At 37.8% G+C, this 18,302-nt stretch overlaps 2 protein-coding genes across 3 annotated transcripts in view; both read right to left on the bottom strand.

Moving 5' to 3' along the window:
• Rpp25 (ribonuclease P protein subunit Rpp25) overlaps positions 1-18,302 on the bottom strand; it is a 175,932-nt gene that overhangs the window by 74,896 nt on the left and 82,734 nt on the right. The gene's annotated exons all lie outside the window — the stretch shown is intronic.
• LOC137246108 (uncharacterized) lies at positions 12,339-16,260 on the bottom strand. The gene is made up of 3 exons (XM_067777203.1): positions 16,235-16,260; positions 14,926-16,160; positions 12,339-13,288 (listed from the first exon to the last, which is right to left on the bottom strand). Exons 1-3 carry the CDS (start codon positions 16,258-16,260, stop codon positions 12,339-12,341), a joined length of 2,211 nt encoding a protein of 736 aa, XP_067633304.1.

Raw genomic sequence — 18,302 nt, forward strand, 5'->3', positions numbered from 1 at the left:
TAAAACAATACTTACTTACTTACTTAATTGGCGCTTAACCGTCTAAACGGTTATGGCCGTCCAACAAGGCGCGCCAGTTGCTCCTTCGTTCCGCCAACCGGCGCCAATTGGTCACACCAAGGGAGTTTAAATCGTTTTCCACCTGGTCCTTCCAACGGAGTGGGGGCCGCCCTCTACCTCTGCTTCCATAGGCGGGTTCCGATAGAAACACTTTCTTGACCGGAGCATCATCTTTCATTCGCATAACATGGCCTAGCCAGCGCAGCCGCTGCGTTTTAATTTGCTGGACTTTGTTGATGTCTGCGTATAGCTCGTACAGCTCATCATTAAATCTTCTTCAGTACTCGCCATCGCCAACGCGTAGGGGTCTATAAATCTTTCGAAGAACTTTTCTCTCGAACACTCCCAAAGCCGCTTCATCTGCTGTTGTCATGGTTCATGCTTCTGCCCCATATAGCAGGACGGGTACGATAAGTGACTTGTAGAGTATGATTTTCTTTCGCCGAGAGAGGACTTTACTTTTCAATTGCCTACCTAGTCCAAAGTAGCATTTATTGGCAAGATTGATTCTTCGCTGGATTTCAGTGCTGATGTTGTTGCTAGTGTTGATGCTGGTTCCCAAATAAACGAAGTCTTTTACTATTTTGAAATTATGGCTGCCAACAGTAGCGTGGTTGCCAAGGCGCATATGCGCTGACTCTTTGCTCGATGACAGCAGGTACTTCGTTTTGTTCTCATTCACCATCAAACCCATATTTACCGCTTCTTTTTCCAGTTTGGAGTAAGCAGAGCTAACCTAATTATTTTCTAGCTTTTAGTGTTATTATAACTTCAAGTAAGTATTGTTTTCAATAAAACCGTTTAACTAAAAAATTTTTTTTTAACTATTTTATTTTCAAGTTTTTAGTCGTTATTTAATTGCCTATTATTTCTCATTATATTTAGTTCATTTAGTGACTCACTGTTACAAGGACTCTTTCCTGACAAATTGTTACAATCTAGGTCACATAATCCTTCCAAAGACTCTACTCTACTCGGCGCCACTTATGCTTGTCCCTCCTCGAACTCCAAAATATTTGGATGTCACTTACCGGGCTGTATGGAATATTTGTTCCAAAATGTGAGCCAAATCGGACCACAAATATGAGTATTTTTAATACCTCGATTCTTCCCACATCTAGCGGGATTTTTTTTCATGAAGTGATTTCTATTTCTGTATGTAATATGTGTTGCAAATATGAGCCAAATCGGACCAGAAATACGATATTTTGAATATCTCGATCCTTGCGCCACTTGGCGGCGATTTTTTTTTCATATGTCGCTTTCTATTCATGTATGTAATATGTGTTCCAAATATGAGCCTAATCGGATCACAGATAGGATTTTTTTGAATATCTCGTTCCTTGCGCCACCTGGCGGCGATTTTTCATATGTCGCTTTCTATTCATGTATCTAATATATGTTCCAAATATGAGCCTAATCGGACCACAAATACGATTTTTTGAATATCTTGCTCCCTGCGCTACCTGTCGGCGATTTTTTTTTCATATGTCGCTTTCTATTCATGTATGTATTATGTGTTCCAAATATGAGCCAAATCGGACCACAAATACGATTTTTTGAAATATTTCGATCCATGCGCCACCTATCGGAGTTTTTCTTTCAAATTATTGCATTGTCATCGGATTCTGAACTATATTCCAAGTTTCAAGCTTGTAGCTTATCGGGAAGTTACTTAAATTTTAATTACAAAATTCGTTCACAACGGCCGTGTGGCCGGCCTATCAAGTCAAGCTAAATAAAACCATTTACAAAAGACTTGTGTATACGTGCACTTCCTCCTGAAGACATATCTCAGCTCGGAAGAAACACCGAATCAATCCAGTACGCAGTACGCATACAAATTATACCGAATCGCTGTATCAACGATGCGGTGACATTAGGTCAATTGACGTTACGACCACTTCAAATGGTCATAAGGTCTATTGACTTAAAAGTCCTTTCTTAATTTGACTTTATGGCCATTTGGGAAATTTTCGTTTGACCACATGACCATAATGCGAAAAGAACCATAACCATATGCAAAAATATTAGAACAGCAAAACATCAAACACATCCACCGGATTGGCAAGACGTTTAGTTGAATATTATTCTATATATTTCAAAGGAATCACTATTCAGTTGTTAACGTTTTAATACGCGAAGGAGCGAAACAAAATAATTGGCCTTATGGTCACTTGATAAAAAAAGAGTTGAATTCAGTATCATTTACGAAAGAGAGGATGGTCATAATGTCGATATGTTTGACATTGTAATCATATGAAATTGGACGTTGTGATCGTTTCATGAGGTCAAATTTAATTGACTTTGTGACCATACTTTACTATGGGGCTATGGGGATCCTCTTTAATGGACAGCCACAGAAAAAAGTACGCACACCAAAAAACTTGAAATGGTATGCAGAGTATTAATGATTAGCATAACGGGAGCCTTAAAAACTATCCCAACAGCAGCATTGCATACCATTCTACACATCCCGCCTCCAGACCTAACGGCCAAAAACATCGCGTATGCAACTGCAACAAGGCTTAATGCCTCGGGGCAGCTTGCGTGCAGGCCTTATGGCCACAGCAGTATAGCGCCATCTACTACCGGACAAACGGTCCCATGTCTGAGCTTCGTAAGAGATATTAGGGTCATAATTGAGCCGGAGGGTTGGTGCTGGGGTGCAGAAATGGCAGAACATAATATACACGTGTATACGGATGGTTCCAAATTAATGGAAGGAGTTGGGTCTGCTGTTTACTGTATAGATCCAGAAATAAGTAGATCCTACAGGCTGCCAGATTACGACAGCGTTTTTCAGGAGGAAATTATAGCAGTGTAGGAAGCGGCAAAAATTTTGGAGGAAGCGTGCTTAAGCTGCAGTTGCGTCAATATATATATTGATAGTCAGGCTGCGGTTAAGGCAATAGTCTCCCACGCATTGGAAAAACTTTGCTCAGGCCGGGCCATGCATCTTTACTGGGTTGCCGGACATAAAAGAATAGAAGGTAATGAAAAGACCGATAAGTTGGCAGAGGAGCGGGTAACACTCGCTGAGTCGACGACAGACGTCCCAATCCGTTTGGGAGAAATCAAAAGGAGACAGGAGTTGCATATGATCCATCAAGCAGTTAAGGCGTACACAAAACGGTGGGCTGCAAAATTTCTAAGATCATGTGCAAAGCCTACGATATTAGACTCACAAAATGGCTCATATCTCTGAAGAGAGATAACTTAAGGCTCACGATGGGCATACTGACTGGACACTGCCTTCTGGCGTCACATGCTTATAACTTAGGCCTCGTCAGTAACAGCAAGTGTGAGCTGCAGGAAGAAACGGTTTAGAACGTTCTGTGTTTATATCATGCGCTCGCCAGGTTAAGGCTCCAGCTATTAGGGGCGGCAGAGTTCTCGAGACAGCAATTAAGGTGGGTGCTAGAAAACTGCTAGTATTTGCCAAGAGGACGGATTTATCTATAACATATTGCAACGAATTTAGGGAAATTCCGCTTATTTCTAACCTTCTGCTAACGTTCCAATCGCTAAACTGTTGAATAAATCACTCCAATTTGTGTATTGCAAACTTATAGATTACTTTGGGAGTAGTACAATTATACTTCAGTATCACGTACTTCACAACCAATTGCGTGTTTAAATCAAACTGATTACTGACTACTCAGCTTTCGCTGCTTTTACACTCTCTGTTGCCTCGTTCACCCATTTCTCCTAAGGTCGCGAACTTCATGCTTGGTTACCAGCCATATATGTACATGTATATTTGTAGTTTATATTCTCTCGCATAGCCATATGCGTGTGTATATGTGAGTACTACTTCGGCTGATGGTGAGTAACTCTCTGTTGCTTTGTATGTATATGTGTAAATGATGATTGATTTGTTTACGTACATACAAGTAGCTGCTTACGATACGGATTAGGGATGCTAGTATTACTTAGTGATGTGAATATTCGTCACAATATTGTCACGAATATTAGCAACACTAAGGCATACTATCATCTCTAAGCCGATACTAAGCAGTCACTTGAATCTACGTAAACAAATCAATCATTATGTCTACACATATGTACGTACAAGCAGCGGAGAGAAACGCACAAACACATGCATATATCTGAGCTACTCACAAAAGTATGCAATCATCGGTGGGAGTATCACTCACATACACACGCGTATATGGCTATGTGAGAAGCTATAATCGTGCATCTGTAGTTTATAGCTGGTAAATAAGTAGTAAATTCTAGAAGAAGAAGCGCCTAGAAGAATGCGAACGAGACATCAGAGAGTATAAAAGGAGTTAAAGCTGAGTAAGCAGTAATCAGTTTGATTTAATCACGCTATTGCATGTGAAGTGTTATTATGAAGTACTCTAAGTAGTCTAATAAAGACCATTTTTGCATTATTGAATATTAGAGTTATTTAATCAACAGTTTAGTGATTCGAACATTAGTAGAAGGTTGCAAATAAGCGGAGTAGCACTAAAATCGTTACAATATGTATGTCTTGGCACCTGATTGGGGTTCTTCCGTTTGGTCGTCAAACAAATTCTGGTAACTTTATGGACACATTCAGTCTATGTGAGGTCTTTATTGGCCGGCCAGTTCAACCTAACCTAACCTAACCAATTGACGTTAAGGTTGTTGACCTTAAGGCACCCCTACTTATCAATAGAGTCAGTTTTTAACTTACACAAAATAACAGATATCAAAAAGCAACTTCCGCGTTTCCGTGGTCATCTAAGGAGCATTTGCCAAACTTACAGTTTTATTTATTTCGCCTACATGTCTTTTTATCTTTGTGAATTATGTTTCTAAGTGCAGATGTATACACATGAAAAGGCTTCACGCGCAATGAGATCACTGAAACAGGTGTTGTACTCATTGTTGACTTTATGGAACTAACTAAATTTTACTTAATAAAATGAATAAAAATAGAATTCCACGAAAACATAAATTTTTGAATATAACAAAATTGCACTTCTTAAATCAGCTTCTACTTAGAAAAAATAAAAAAGAATAAAACAAAAAATACGAATTAATATTACAAAACACGTACGTGCTCATATATAAAAAGTAAACAGTTAATCTAAATTAGAAGCTAATACAAATCGCTGATCTAATAAGACCGAAGTCTATAAAAAATTTCCGAAAATCTTGTATGGTCTCATATCCAGTATATTCGCATCAAAGGAGGATGAGACCACAGAAATATTTTAATGAATTTATTCACGCGTTCTATTTGCGTAATTAATAATGAATTAAATTGTTTACAAATGTACGCAGGTGTGTGTATTTTGTGTTAAAAGAAAATAAGATATAGCCGACTTCAGAAGATCGAAAAGTATGTAAAACAAGTAAGGAAGCTTAAGTTCGGGTGTAACCGAACATTACATACTCAGTTGAGAGCTTTGGTGACAACATAAGGGAAAATAACCATGTAGGAAAATGAACCAAGGGAAACCCTGGAATGTGTTTGTATGACATGGGTATCAAATGAAAGGCATTAAAGAGTATTTTATGAGGGAGTGGGCCATAGTTCTATAGGTGGACGCCATTTAGGGATATAGCCATAAAGGTGGATCAGGGTTGACTCTAGAATGCGTTTGTACGATATGGGTATCAAATTAAAGGTATTAATGAGGGTTTTAAAAGGGAGTGGTGGTTGTTGTATAGGTGGTCGCCTTTTCGAGATATCGCCATAAAGGTGAACCAGGTGTGACTCTAGAATGCGTTTGTACGATATGGGTATCAAATGAAAGGTGTTAATGAGTATTTTAAAAGGGAGTAATCCTTAGTTCCATAGGTGGACGCCGTTTCGAGATATCGCCATAAAGGTGGACCAGGGGTGACCCTAGAATTTGTTTGTACAATATGGGTATCAAAAGAAAGGTGTTAATGAGTGTTTTAAAAGGGAGTAATCCTTAGTTCCATAGGTGGACGCCGTTTCGAGATATCGCCATAAAGGTGGATCAGGGTTGACTCTAGAATGCGTTTGTACGATATGGGTATCAAATTAAAGGTATTAATGAGGGTTTTAAAAGGGAGTGGTGGTTGCTATATAGGTGGTCGCCTTTTCGAGATATCGCCATAAAGGTGGACCAGGGGTGACTCTAGAATGCGTTTGTACGATATGGGTATCAAAAGAAAGGTGTTAATGAGTATTTTAAAAGGGAGTAATCCTTAGTTCCATAGGTGGACGCCGTTTCGAGATATCGCCATAAAGGTGGACCAGGGGTGACCCTAGAATTTGTTTGTACAATATGGGTATCAAAAGAAAGGTGTTAATGAGTGTTTTAAAAGGGAGTAACCCTTAGTTCCATAGGTGGACGCCGTTTCGAGATATCGCCATAAAGGTGGACCAGGGGTGACCCTAGAATTTGTTTGTACAATATGGGCATCAAACGAAAGGTGTTAATGAGTCTTTTAAAAGGGAGTGGCCCTTAGTTCTATAGGTGGACGCCGTTTCGAAATATCGCCATAAAGGTGGACCAGGGGTGACTCTAGAATGTGTTTGTACGATATGGGTATCAAATTAAAGGTATTAATGAGGGTTTTAAAAGGGAGTGGTGGTTGTTGTATAGGTGGTCGCATTTTCGAGATATCGCCATAAAGGTGGACCAGGGGTGACCCTAGAATTTGTTTGTACAATATTGGTATCAAAAGAAAGGTGTTAATGAGTATTTTAAAAGGGAGTAATCCTTAGTTCCATAGGTGGACGCCGTTTCGAGATATCGCCATAAAGGTGGAGCAGGGGTGACCCTAGAATTTGTTTGTACAATATGGGTATCAAAAGAAAGGTGTTAATGAGTATTTTAAAAGGGAGTAATCCTTAGTTCCATAGGTGGACGCCGTTTCGAGATATCGCCACAAAGGTGGGCCAGGGGTGACTCTAGAATTCGTTTGTGCAATATGGGTATCAAACGAAAGGAGTTAATAAGTATTTTAAAAGGGAGTGGGCCTTAGTTCTATAGGTGGACGCCTTTTCGAGGTATCGCAATAAAGGCGGACCAGGGTCGACTCTAGACTTTGTTTGTACTGTATGGGTATCAAATGAAAGGTGTTAATGAGTATTTTTAAAAGGGAGTGGGCCTTCGTTCTATAGGTGTACGCCTTTTCGAGATATCGCCATAAAGGTGGACCAGGGGTGACTTTAGAATATTTTTGTATCAAATGAAAGGTGTTAATGAGTATTTTAAAAGGGCATGAGGGTTAATTCTATAGGTGGACGCCTTTTCGAGATATCGCCATAAAGGTGGCCCAGGGGTGACTCTAGAATGAGTTTGTACGATATGAGTATCAAATTAAAGGTATTAATGAGAGTTTTAAAACGGAGTGGTGGTAGTTGTATATGTGAAGGCGTTTTCCATATATCGACCAAAATGTGGACCAGGGTGACCCAGAACATCATCTGTTGGATACCGCCAATTTATTTATATATGTAATACCTGCCAAGATTTTAAGAGTTTTTTATTTCGCCCTGCAGAACTTTTTCTTTTTCTTCTACTTAATATGGTAGGTGTCACAACCATTTTATAAAGTGTTTTCTAAAGTTATATTTCGCGTCAATAAAACAATCCAATTACCTTACCATGTTTCATCCCTTTTTTCGTATTTGGTATAGAATTATGGCATTTTTTAATTTTTCGTAATTTTCCATATTGAAAAAGTGGGCGTGATCACAGTCGGATTTCGGCCATATCTTATACCAAGATAAAGGGACTTCAGATAAGTACGTGAACTAAGTTTAGTTAAGATATACCGTTTTTTGCTCAAGTTATCGTGTTAACGACCATACAGAAGGACAGACGGACGACTGTGTATAAAAACTGGGCGTGGCATCAATCGATTTCGCCCATTTTCACATAAAACAGTTAACGTCATAAAATCTATGCCCCTACCAATTTTCAAAAGGATTGGTTAATTTTTGTTCGACTTATGGCGTTAAAAGTATCCTAGACAAATTAAATGAACGCCCATTTTGAAATTTTCTTTTATTTTTGTATTTTGTTGCACCATATCATTACTGGAGTTGAATGTTGACATAATTTACTTATATACTGTAAAGATATTAAATTTTTTGTTAAAATTTTACTTAAAAAAAAAAAATTTTTTTAAAGTGGGCGTGGTCCTTCTCCGATTTTGCTAATTTTTATTAAGCGTACATATAGTAATAGGGGTAACGTTCCTGCCAAATTTCATCATGATATCTTCAACGACTGCCAAATTACAGCTTGCAAAAGTTTTAAATTACCTTCTTTTAAAAGTGGGCGGTGCCACGCCCATTGTCCAAAATTTTACTAATTTTCTATTTTGCGTCATAAGTTCAACTCATCTACCAAGTTTCGTCGCTTTATCTGTCTTTTGTAATGAATTATCGCACTTTTTCGGTTTTTCGAAATTTTCGATATCGAAAAAGTGGGCGTGGTTATAGTCCGATATCGTTCATTTTAAATAGCGATCTGAGATGAGTGCTCGGGAACCTACATACCAAATTTCATCAAGATACCTCAAAATTTACTCAAGTTATCGTGTTAACGGACGGACGGACGGACGGACATGGCTCAATCAATTTTTTTTTCGATCCTGATTATTTTGATATATGGAAGTCTATATCTATCTCGATTCCTTTATATATGTACAACCAACCGTTATCCAATCAAACTTAATATACTCTGTGAGCTCTGCTCAACTGAGTATCAAAATATCCCCCGGATCTACGCAAATAGATTGAGTATGTATACAATCAAAGAATGAAACCAAAACCTAAAGTGTCACGTTTTGAAACCGTATTATTTTTCAACTGCGAAGCCGTAACCGTAATGTTGTTGTTGTTGTAGCGATAAGGATACTCCCCCAAGGCCTTGGGGAGTGTTATTGATATTGGTGCTCCTTTGCCGGATGCAGATCCGGTACGTTCCAGTAACAAGCACCATAAAGGTACTAGCCCGACAATCCCGGGAACGATTTGGTATGGCCACATGAAACCTTCTAGGCCATACCGAGCTCCCACCCCCTTGAACTATCAGGACTTGGCGGTCGCCAGAGCCTCGGCTGTAAATGAAATAAGATTCGCCACGGCAAGGTGAGACAATTGGGTTGGAGAAGCTATATATTGCGCTGGCAACCCTTGAGAGTTGTGCTACACAACCCCTTGAATCAATTTTAGTCGCCTCTTACGACAAGCACACCGAAGTCAGCTAACCCTATTTTGCGATAACAGGCGCCAATTGGGAGCACCAAGCGAGGTCAAATCTTCCTCCAACTGCCTCTCCCAACTCAATGAAGGTCTTCACTTTCCTCTGTTTACAAACTGTGGTTACTTTCTTTCTTGGCCGGAGCGTTTTCGTCCATACGGATAACATCACCTAGCTAGCGAAGCTTTCTGTTTTTATTCGCTGCACTATCGTCATATCTGCGAAAAGGTCATATACATAGCCATCATATTTATACCTCCTTCGATACACGCCGCCGGCATGACGGATCAGGACAGGTATGATGAGTGACTTGTAGAGCGGGATTTTTGTTCGTCGAGAGAGGATTTTACTTTTGAAGTGCCTAAAGATGCACTTGTTGGCAGGAGTTATTCTCCGTTTGATTTCTAGGCCAACATTGTTTTTGCTTTTAATGCTGCTTCCCAAATAGACGAAATCCTTCACAGTCTCGAATTTATAGACAGTGACGTGGCTACAAGTGCCACGATGACAGCAAGTATTACACCAACTCTTCACCTCCCTTTTTGAACAGCCCGGCGGGTATCCCGTCATTACTTGGCACCTTGTGATTTTTAAGCCGGGATATTGAAATTCTTCCTTCGCCATAGTTGGATGCCGGAGCGTGTTTGTCATCATCGGCGATCGGGGTATCGGTTTCGTCTTCGCCCACACTCTGTGCGGAGATAGAGCCCACTTTTCTTTCAGAATATGGTGTGCTAATGGGAGCCATAACTGGTCATCCTACACGTTTTAGGCCGACTCCATGTGCATCTGATAAGGCAAATAACTTTTTTGCTGAGAAACATTTCATGGCAAAAACACAATCGAATTTTGCCAAGCCACCAAATCAGTTTGATGTTAGTTGTTCGCCCGCTTTCAAAAAAGGAAGAAAAAATATACTCCGAAAATATAAATTTTACTCCGGCATAGTCGTTTACTCATGTAGCAGTTTTAAATACTCCGAACACTGGCAGTGGAATATGAGAAAAATGTAATAAATCGAAATATTTCAAAAGCGCTACGCCATCAAACTTTTTTTTTCAAATTCGATTACAAATACAACAATTCCGGAATGCATGATCTTGGCTCATTTGTTTATAAGTGTCACTGTTTGAAACCGTATCATGATTCAATTACTAGACGTTTTTTCTCCAACGACGACATAGCTTTGACACTCCTAATTGAAAAATCTGGACGGGATGCCTTTACGAAGTAAGGAAAACGGGGAATAATTTAATCCCCTTCATCGAAAATTGTAGTAGAAAAGTAACTTTAGTAGTATATTAGTAGTGATAATAAATTTGTAAATGCCAACAGGTTTTGGGGAAAACAATTAATTTTCTACTTAAGATTTCGTGAATTGATAAAGAGTTATGTTGGTTTGGCCATTCTTTCAGAATTTGTTCGAAGAATGCGGTACTTTGGAATTTTATTAAAAAATACACTATCTCAAATTTTGTTTCAAAAACTCCCTATATGAGTATAAGTTCAATGCAATTTGACATAAGAGCGATTTAATGAAACGCATTCTGAGATAAGACGTTCTTCAATCTAATTCTTTTTTGTGACAAATCCTGAAATGAAAATTAAAAAAAAAAAAAATAGGACGATTTTGAACAGGCAGCCAACATGGGGTGATACTCTATTAAGCATCGCAATGAACTGACAACAAAATAAAAGAAAATTGATTATTGTCTTAGAACTTTATATTCCGGCCTTGACTTTGACGGAAGAGTTAAGCTTTTGCGCGGTCCTGCTACACAGGGAGTATCCACCTTTTTATTCTGAAATTTCGGAAAGCTATTTTCCGTTAAGTATTTATGGAAGTGTTCCGGATAAACCCTTAATTTAGAATATTCGCAACACATTCGTTTGATACTACCTCATGAGGTTGGAATATATCAAATAAGTATATACCTAATATTCCAAATATAAACCGTTTCCACAAATTCTTAAATGCAGACTAATGCTCCGAACATACGGAGTGAATAAGTTAACATGCTCAATGAGTACCTTTCGTTATGGCATCTTCATTATTTACTAATGACATTTTTACATGAATCGATTTACTACTCGCTTTTTTGACGCTGAACGATGAATTTTGAATTGGTTTAGGTTTTGTATGTTCATAGGCTTACGAAAGTGCACGATTTCTTGGTGTCCGTACTTTTCATAAAACCTATGTTCAGCCACAGCATAGTTAATTAATTCAACATAGAATGAATAACAATGTTCTAAGGAATTATGCAGTTCAGTACTTATCGGGAATTTGTAAACTAATTGCTTCCTATTTCTACTACTGATATTTTTCCAAAAATCGCAAAGAAACAACACAGTTAACGGATGTCAGTTCGATTTGGGAGCAAAATGGCTGCAATTGTCAAAAAGTTTGTCAGTCGAGCAAACCTTTTGTGATTGAATCATGAAACCTTATAATTTTTCAACTCCGAAACCAAAGAAAACAAAACTGTACGCAGGGTGTTTTGGAGAACATTTTTTCATCTATGTTGCGCTTTATATACACATCTATCAGCCTTTCAAAGGCTGATAGGCCTATAGTCTTTGAGATACATATGAGAACAATCGTCCACGCTTTTGGTAGGAAAATTACATGAGCAGTTCTCTAGGGGTGGGGTACATTATTCAGTCCTACGCACTCATCGAACCTTACATTAAACCATTAATTGATCGCTCTACCCAAAATTTGTAGGATAGCGCAGGTAATATACTATCTGGGCCAGACGATTGAAACTAGGAGAGTCTTTACCGCCCATTCGATCTTGGTATCGGTCACCTGCCCATTATTCACCGCTACGCGATCATTCCCCATTCTCTTTCTTTATCAGTCCCTGGACTATATTTTCTAGAATTAGCACCGCAAAAGCTACAAAGCAAAAGAGGTAAAACAAAATTTGAAATAGAAAAAAACTGTTTATTTAAATAAATTCTGAATAGCAAATACTATTTTAAATATCAAACTGTTTTAAGTACAAGTGCATATAAATAAAAAAATTATATAAATAATTTCAAAATATGTGTTTAGTTTTCCAGACCTCTTTACTCTACGCTTTATTTGTGTTTATTTTGATGAGCTGCATCACGCATAACTTTTTCTAAAACTTGTCTGGTAAATTGACGATCTAACTCTAGATTACTATCATCAAAATTGGTAGATAAACTACGCATATCAAAATCATTTGTATTCGTTTCTTTGACCGCCACATGAGTTTTCTGATCCTCCTCTTCGTCATCGTCTTGGTCGTCGGCTGCATTTCCGCTGCTTTGGTTAGCATTGGCAACTTTATTCGCAGCATCCAGTGCACGTCTCATATAAGCAGTCTCTTTCGAGAGCCCATCATTAACACCAAAATCGCGTATCTTACTACCAAGTCCACTAAATGAAGACTCATTTGAATCTTTTTCCATCTGAAGATTTGATGTTGCCGCTGCATCTGCTTCAATCGCTTTTAATTTTGCGCTAGGCACACCCAAATTGCCAAATTGTTTTGTACTTGGTATATATTGATTTGATTTAGTTGCTAAACCTTTTAGTCCTAAATCAGGCAAATTGAAATCAAAGTCTTTGAGATTTATGTGTTTGATCAAATCACTATATGAATTACTATACGAATTTTTCACATTGTAACTCGGTGTTTCAAAATCACCCAAATAATCATCTTTGGCTGCTGCTGTATCTGTATCTTTTCCTACGTGCGCTAAATTTGCAACTCCTTCTAGTGGGGGCGTGTAATTTTTCAATTTGAAGTCCTTCGTCATGAAATTAGCGCTATTGTCTAGCAGTTCTTTGTCCATCTCTTTGTTTAGATCTAGTCCTTTCAATGCGAAATAATCCTTCTTTGTCGACTTTAAGCCTTTCATTGCTTGCAAGCTTTTTGCGTCCCCAGTTTGCTGTTCTGCTAAGCTATGCACAATCGCATTCAACTCTTCGTCTTTTGAGTCAAAATTTTTCAAATCCGAAATCTTGACATCTTCATTGCTGTCGCTTTTCAGTTCTTTCGCTGAAAAAAAAGCTGGTAAAATCAACCGAATTACGGGTCAAATCAACCGATATTTCTGTAAATTTTTATACATCGCAAATACCTGTTGAAAAACTTTTCACAAATTATTGATTCTGAATTGAGTGTTAAACAGCCAAACCAACAGAGCTGCTCAACCCTTAAACACTTAAAGCACTTTTGTTTTCGTTTTGCCCTGAAGAATAGGCACAGATAAAAATCCACGCTTTGAATATAAAAAAAATTTCATAGCACTCCCCCCTATGCCCTCATATATAAATTCGATTCATATGAAAGTGCCTGGATTTCACATGAAAGTTCAACGAAAAAGCACTTCCATATGACAACCAAGGCACTTCGGAATGATATTCAAATTTACACTAACAAATTGACGACAAAACATTTTTCAAAAATATTGTAGCACTTCTTGCACAAAGTTCCTTAAATCTGTACAGACAGAAGACTTAAGGCTCACTACGGGCATACAAATTAGACACTGCCTTTTGGCGTCACATACTTATAAGTTTGGCCTCGTCAGTAACAGCAGATGTAGGAAGTGCGAGTTGCAGATCAAGGCTGCAGCTATTAGGGGTGATAGAGTTGCCAGATCTGGAGACAGCAATTGAGCTGAGTCCTAGAAAGCTTCTAGTATTTGCCAAGAGGACAGTGTTGTTCTATAACATATGTTCGGATACATAATTGGGGTTTTCGGTTTGCTTGTCAAACAAATTCTGGTAACACTTTGGACACATTCAGTCTATGTGAGGTCTAATTAACATTTATTACTGTCAGCCTAAGAAAACCAATGAAAACTGTTTAAATAACAGATTTCCGTTAACATTAGTATACGAGTGGTTGTTGATATGACAGAAATTTCTGCTCTACTAACTAACAGTTAATAAAATACCAATGGAAACTGTTAAAACAACAGATTTCCGTCAACAATGGTATAAGTGTGGCTGTTGATATGATAGATATTTCTGGCACAATAGTCATAAAAACAAAATAGTGAGCGCCGCGAGACTAAGCTTCTCTTTAAAACCAGCTCATACAATACATAAAACTAGCTCATATTGACAGTAGTTCGCTGTTAAAATGACCAATGAAATCTCTTTTGGGAACAGTAAAAAATTTAGAGAATATTTTATTTAATTTGGGAAAAATTTAAACAACGTGACATCAGGACGGACAAGGCGACAGCTGTTTCGATTATACCTTGTAAATCTCTTCAAAGCCTTTTCTCCCGGGAGTGGGAGTCGAAACCACACTCCTACGATAGTTGAAATGGTTACAAACGCATTCAGCTACGTCATGCCTTAGTTGTTGTAAAGTTTTCCCAATTGCCTTCTTTTGCATATTTTAATCTTTTACACATTGCATACTTCGTATGCAATTATGTGTCAAAGCTATGCTTGTTGGTACGGCGGTTTTCAAAGAAACTTTTTTTAGAGAATATTGTTAACTTAATGCCATTTTTTGTCTTCTGTTGAAATAACTAAGCAATATTGTTTTCCCGACACTAAACTCGGTTGAATTAACCATAATGCGTTCAATTTTACTGTATGTCTGTTAATTCAAGAACAACAAACCTGATTTGTTGATTTTACTCGCTTCATTTCTTTCAACGTTCGCTTGCAGGCTTTTCATGCCTTCGATATCTCCTAAATTGAAATCTTGAAATGGAAATTCTCGTAGCGTAAAATATTTGCTTTCTGAGTCGGCAGCTTTTTTATGTGATACTGATTTGCTTTCAACGTTTTTCTCATTGGCAGCACCAGTTACGTCTGCTGTGTCTTTGATCTTATAGTCGTTAAACGTCAGATCTTTACCACTGTAATCTCTTCTATAAAGCCCTTTACCACCACTATCTATTTCTAAATCACCATAATATCTCACACTTGTATATTGACCAGTCACATCGTTTAAACTTAAACTATTCGTGTCGTGATTGTCGTGATATCTATGCGCCAAATATTTTACGTAATAACTAGCAAAGTCAGGTGATAAAGACAATTTTTTGTTTTGTGCTGTTTTTTTGGACTCTGCTGCTTCTTTATCGGTTTTCTGAAACATTGAGGTAAATTTTTGTTTTAGATTCTGAAAGAAACCTGGCTTAGGCTTAGCTTCACTGGTTTTGTTCTTAGACTTGAACTTGGATTTGTGTTTGCATTTGTTTTTCTTTGATTTTGTTTTTGCGCTGCCAGTTGATTTAACATTAGACACTTGATTCTCAGCACTATCTGCATCTTCTTCTGTTTCCTCCTGTTCTGTTTCCTTTTCTACGTCGGCGTTAAGATCCATGTTTAGGCCTTTGTATAAATCTTCTAGCAAATCATTCGATAGTTGTTGTTGACTAGCGTATGTAACAATGGGATCATCATTCTGCGCACCCTTCGCTGTGCTTAGGTCCTTAACAATTTCGAGTCTATTATTTGCTATAAACTTCGCTGTCGGATTGTCTGCTGCTCCTGCTGCCTCAGACCCAGCTATGTTTGAGACACTCGCATCTGTTATTTCACTCGCCACTTGTGGTTTTATATTAAACTTTTCCGTCTCTGGCATGTTGCGCGTAGAAGCAGCGGATATGCTCGCTCCTTCTTCTACAACATTTTCGTTTGACTTTTCTTTAATATCTTCAGTTTTCATTCCGCGTAATTCGCTCAGCTTTTCTTGTAATAGGTTTTCGTTACCAGCCGGTATATAGCCACGTTTTTGTAGATATGAGAGCGGTGATTGCCAACTGCCACGTAAATCTGTTAGTAATCCCACCCAATCTATGATCTCTGGAGTATCTTTATCAATTTGTTCTTGATTTTGTGTTTCGGTTGCATGAAATGCGTAGATTTGTAGAATAATTATGAAACCACAAAAAAACCTAAAATATTTTATGAGATTTGGAAACCGTCATTATTTATTGGCTTAGAATAGCGAGCGCGATAAATTAATTACCATTTTATGAAGAATATTCGCAGCATCTCATTATTCAAGCATTAAAAATTATAAACAAATCAAAAATATATAAATAAACAAATATGTACATATCAGTTGTCTAGATGAGTGTAAGATTTGAGTAAATGAGATTTGATTTATGAAGTTCAAATTGTTGCTATTTGAATGAGTTAAGTTTGTAGAATGGAACGGTAATAGGAGGAATCACGTAACGTTTTTTTAATAATCTTAATATATGTGACCCGGCCTATGAAAAGTGGCTTATGACTCAAAAAAGAAATTGCGAGAAACAGCTGTTAAACATAAACAATGCATTTCTTCAGTTTCTTAGTAGTAGTAATTTTTTTGAGTCACATATATAAATTTCGTGTCACGCGATGGATTCCTAAGCTACTTAAGTTTCTGTGAAGTTTCTTTCCGGGAAGTAGACCTGAGACCGATCTATTCGAACAATTTCTATTCTTTGCCTAGATTAATATTTACGATACTTTTTTCCGAGAAGAGGACCATTGAACGATCTATCCGAACAAATTATGTTCTTGGTTGGATTTACCTGAAATTTATGACACTTTTTTTCGGAAAATGGAGCAGCGATCGACTGGGACTTGGACTAGGGCAGGGACTGGGAGCGGCACTGAGACTGGGACTGGGATTGAGAATGGAACTGGGACTGTTACTGAGTGTCGGACTGGGACTTGGGCTCGGGACTAGGGCTGGGAAAAAGGGACGGAGAAGAACAAGAGGAACTAGAGAGAAGAGAAAAAATGGAAGGAGAAAGAGATAGAGTTGAGCGAGTATAGAGAGATATGGATGCTCCATCTATCCAAGTGAGGGAAAAACGGAGAGGGAGAAAGGGGCGCAGAAAAAGAGAAAGGCAGAGGGAAGAGTGAATAAAAAATACGGAAAAGGAAAGAAAAATTTTTTCTAAACCGCCCCCAAATTCCAACCTTCGCTACCACCAAAACTCTATCGCCAAAAATATCTAAAACAGTATAAGTGCGCAGAAAAGTATGCAACATTTAGTACCAATGGTTACTACGCCTTTTCAAGTTTATAATGAGAGAATGCAAGTTTATATTGAGAAAATATAAATTGATAATGAGAAATGTGAGTTTATATTGAGAAAATACAAATTGATAATGAAAAATGTCATTTTATAATGAGAATATATAAATTGATATGAGAAATGTAACTTCATATTGAGAAAATATAAAATGATAATGAGAAACGGTACTTCACATTGAGAATATAGAAATTGGTTATGAGAAAATGTAAGTTCATAATGAGAAAATAAAAATATTTAGTTTTTATTTATACTTGTTTTTACTTAAGTGGACCTGTATTGAAAAGCGTTCACAGCTTAAAAATCTCTGTTGTGGATGGCGAAATCGACGGTAGAGGTTATAATTTAAAGAATTTTACTTAAGTAAGTGAGCAAATATGGTAGTACCTTAAAAGAGCATTGGATGCACCAAAAAATGTTTTAACGCGAGGGAAATGTGCGAGAGCAATACCGCACATACATACCTACACATCGCTATAATTTGTCTTTATGCTGTATCCCCGAAATATTGCAGCATTGGCTCACCGACTACAGATCAGCTTAGTTGCAACTTTTTATTCTTAAAATTTTATATTTCTGTCATTATTATGTTTTCTCATTATCAATTCATATATCTCATTATCAATTTATGTATATGCATGCGAAGCCGAAAGAGAGACATGAATTAATAATACCCACATACCTATTTACATACGTCCTATTTGGCTGAAATTCGGTATATAAATTTGCCTATATTAGTATTTACGATCCTTTTATCCGGAAAGTAGACCAAAGACGGACTGGGACTGGGATTAGGACTAGGACTGAGACTCGGGACTGGGACTGGAACAAAATACATACCACCCTCTGGGACAGGCAATAAGGGATGAAGAAGAATGAGAAGAACGTGAGAGAAGAGAAAAGAGAGAAGGAGACTGAGAAAGAAATATAATGAGACGATTATGGAGATAGATGAAGCGAAAAAGACGGAGGCAGGAGTGAATAAAAGGATTAGGAAAAAGTGAA

The sequence above is a fragment of the Eurosta solidaginis genome, chromosome 3, assembly GCF_040869045.1.
Source record: "Eurosta solidaginis isolate ZX-2024a chromosome 3, ASM4086904v1, whole genome shotgun sequence".
Classification (NCBI taxonomy): Eukaryota; Metazoa; Arthropoda; class Insecta; order Diptera; family Tephritidae; genus Eurosta; species Eurosta solidaginis.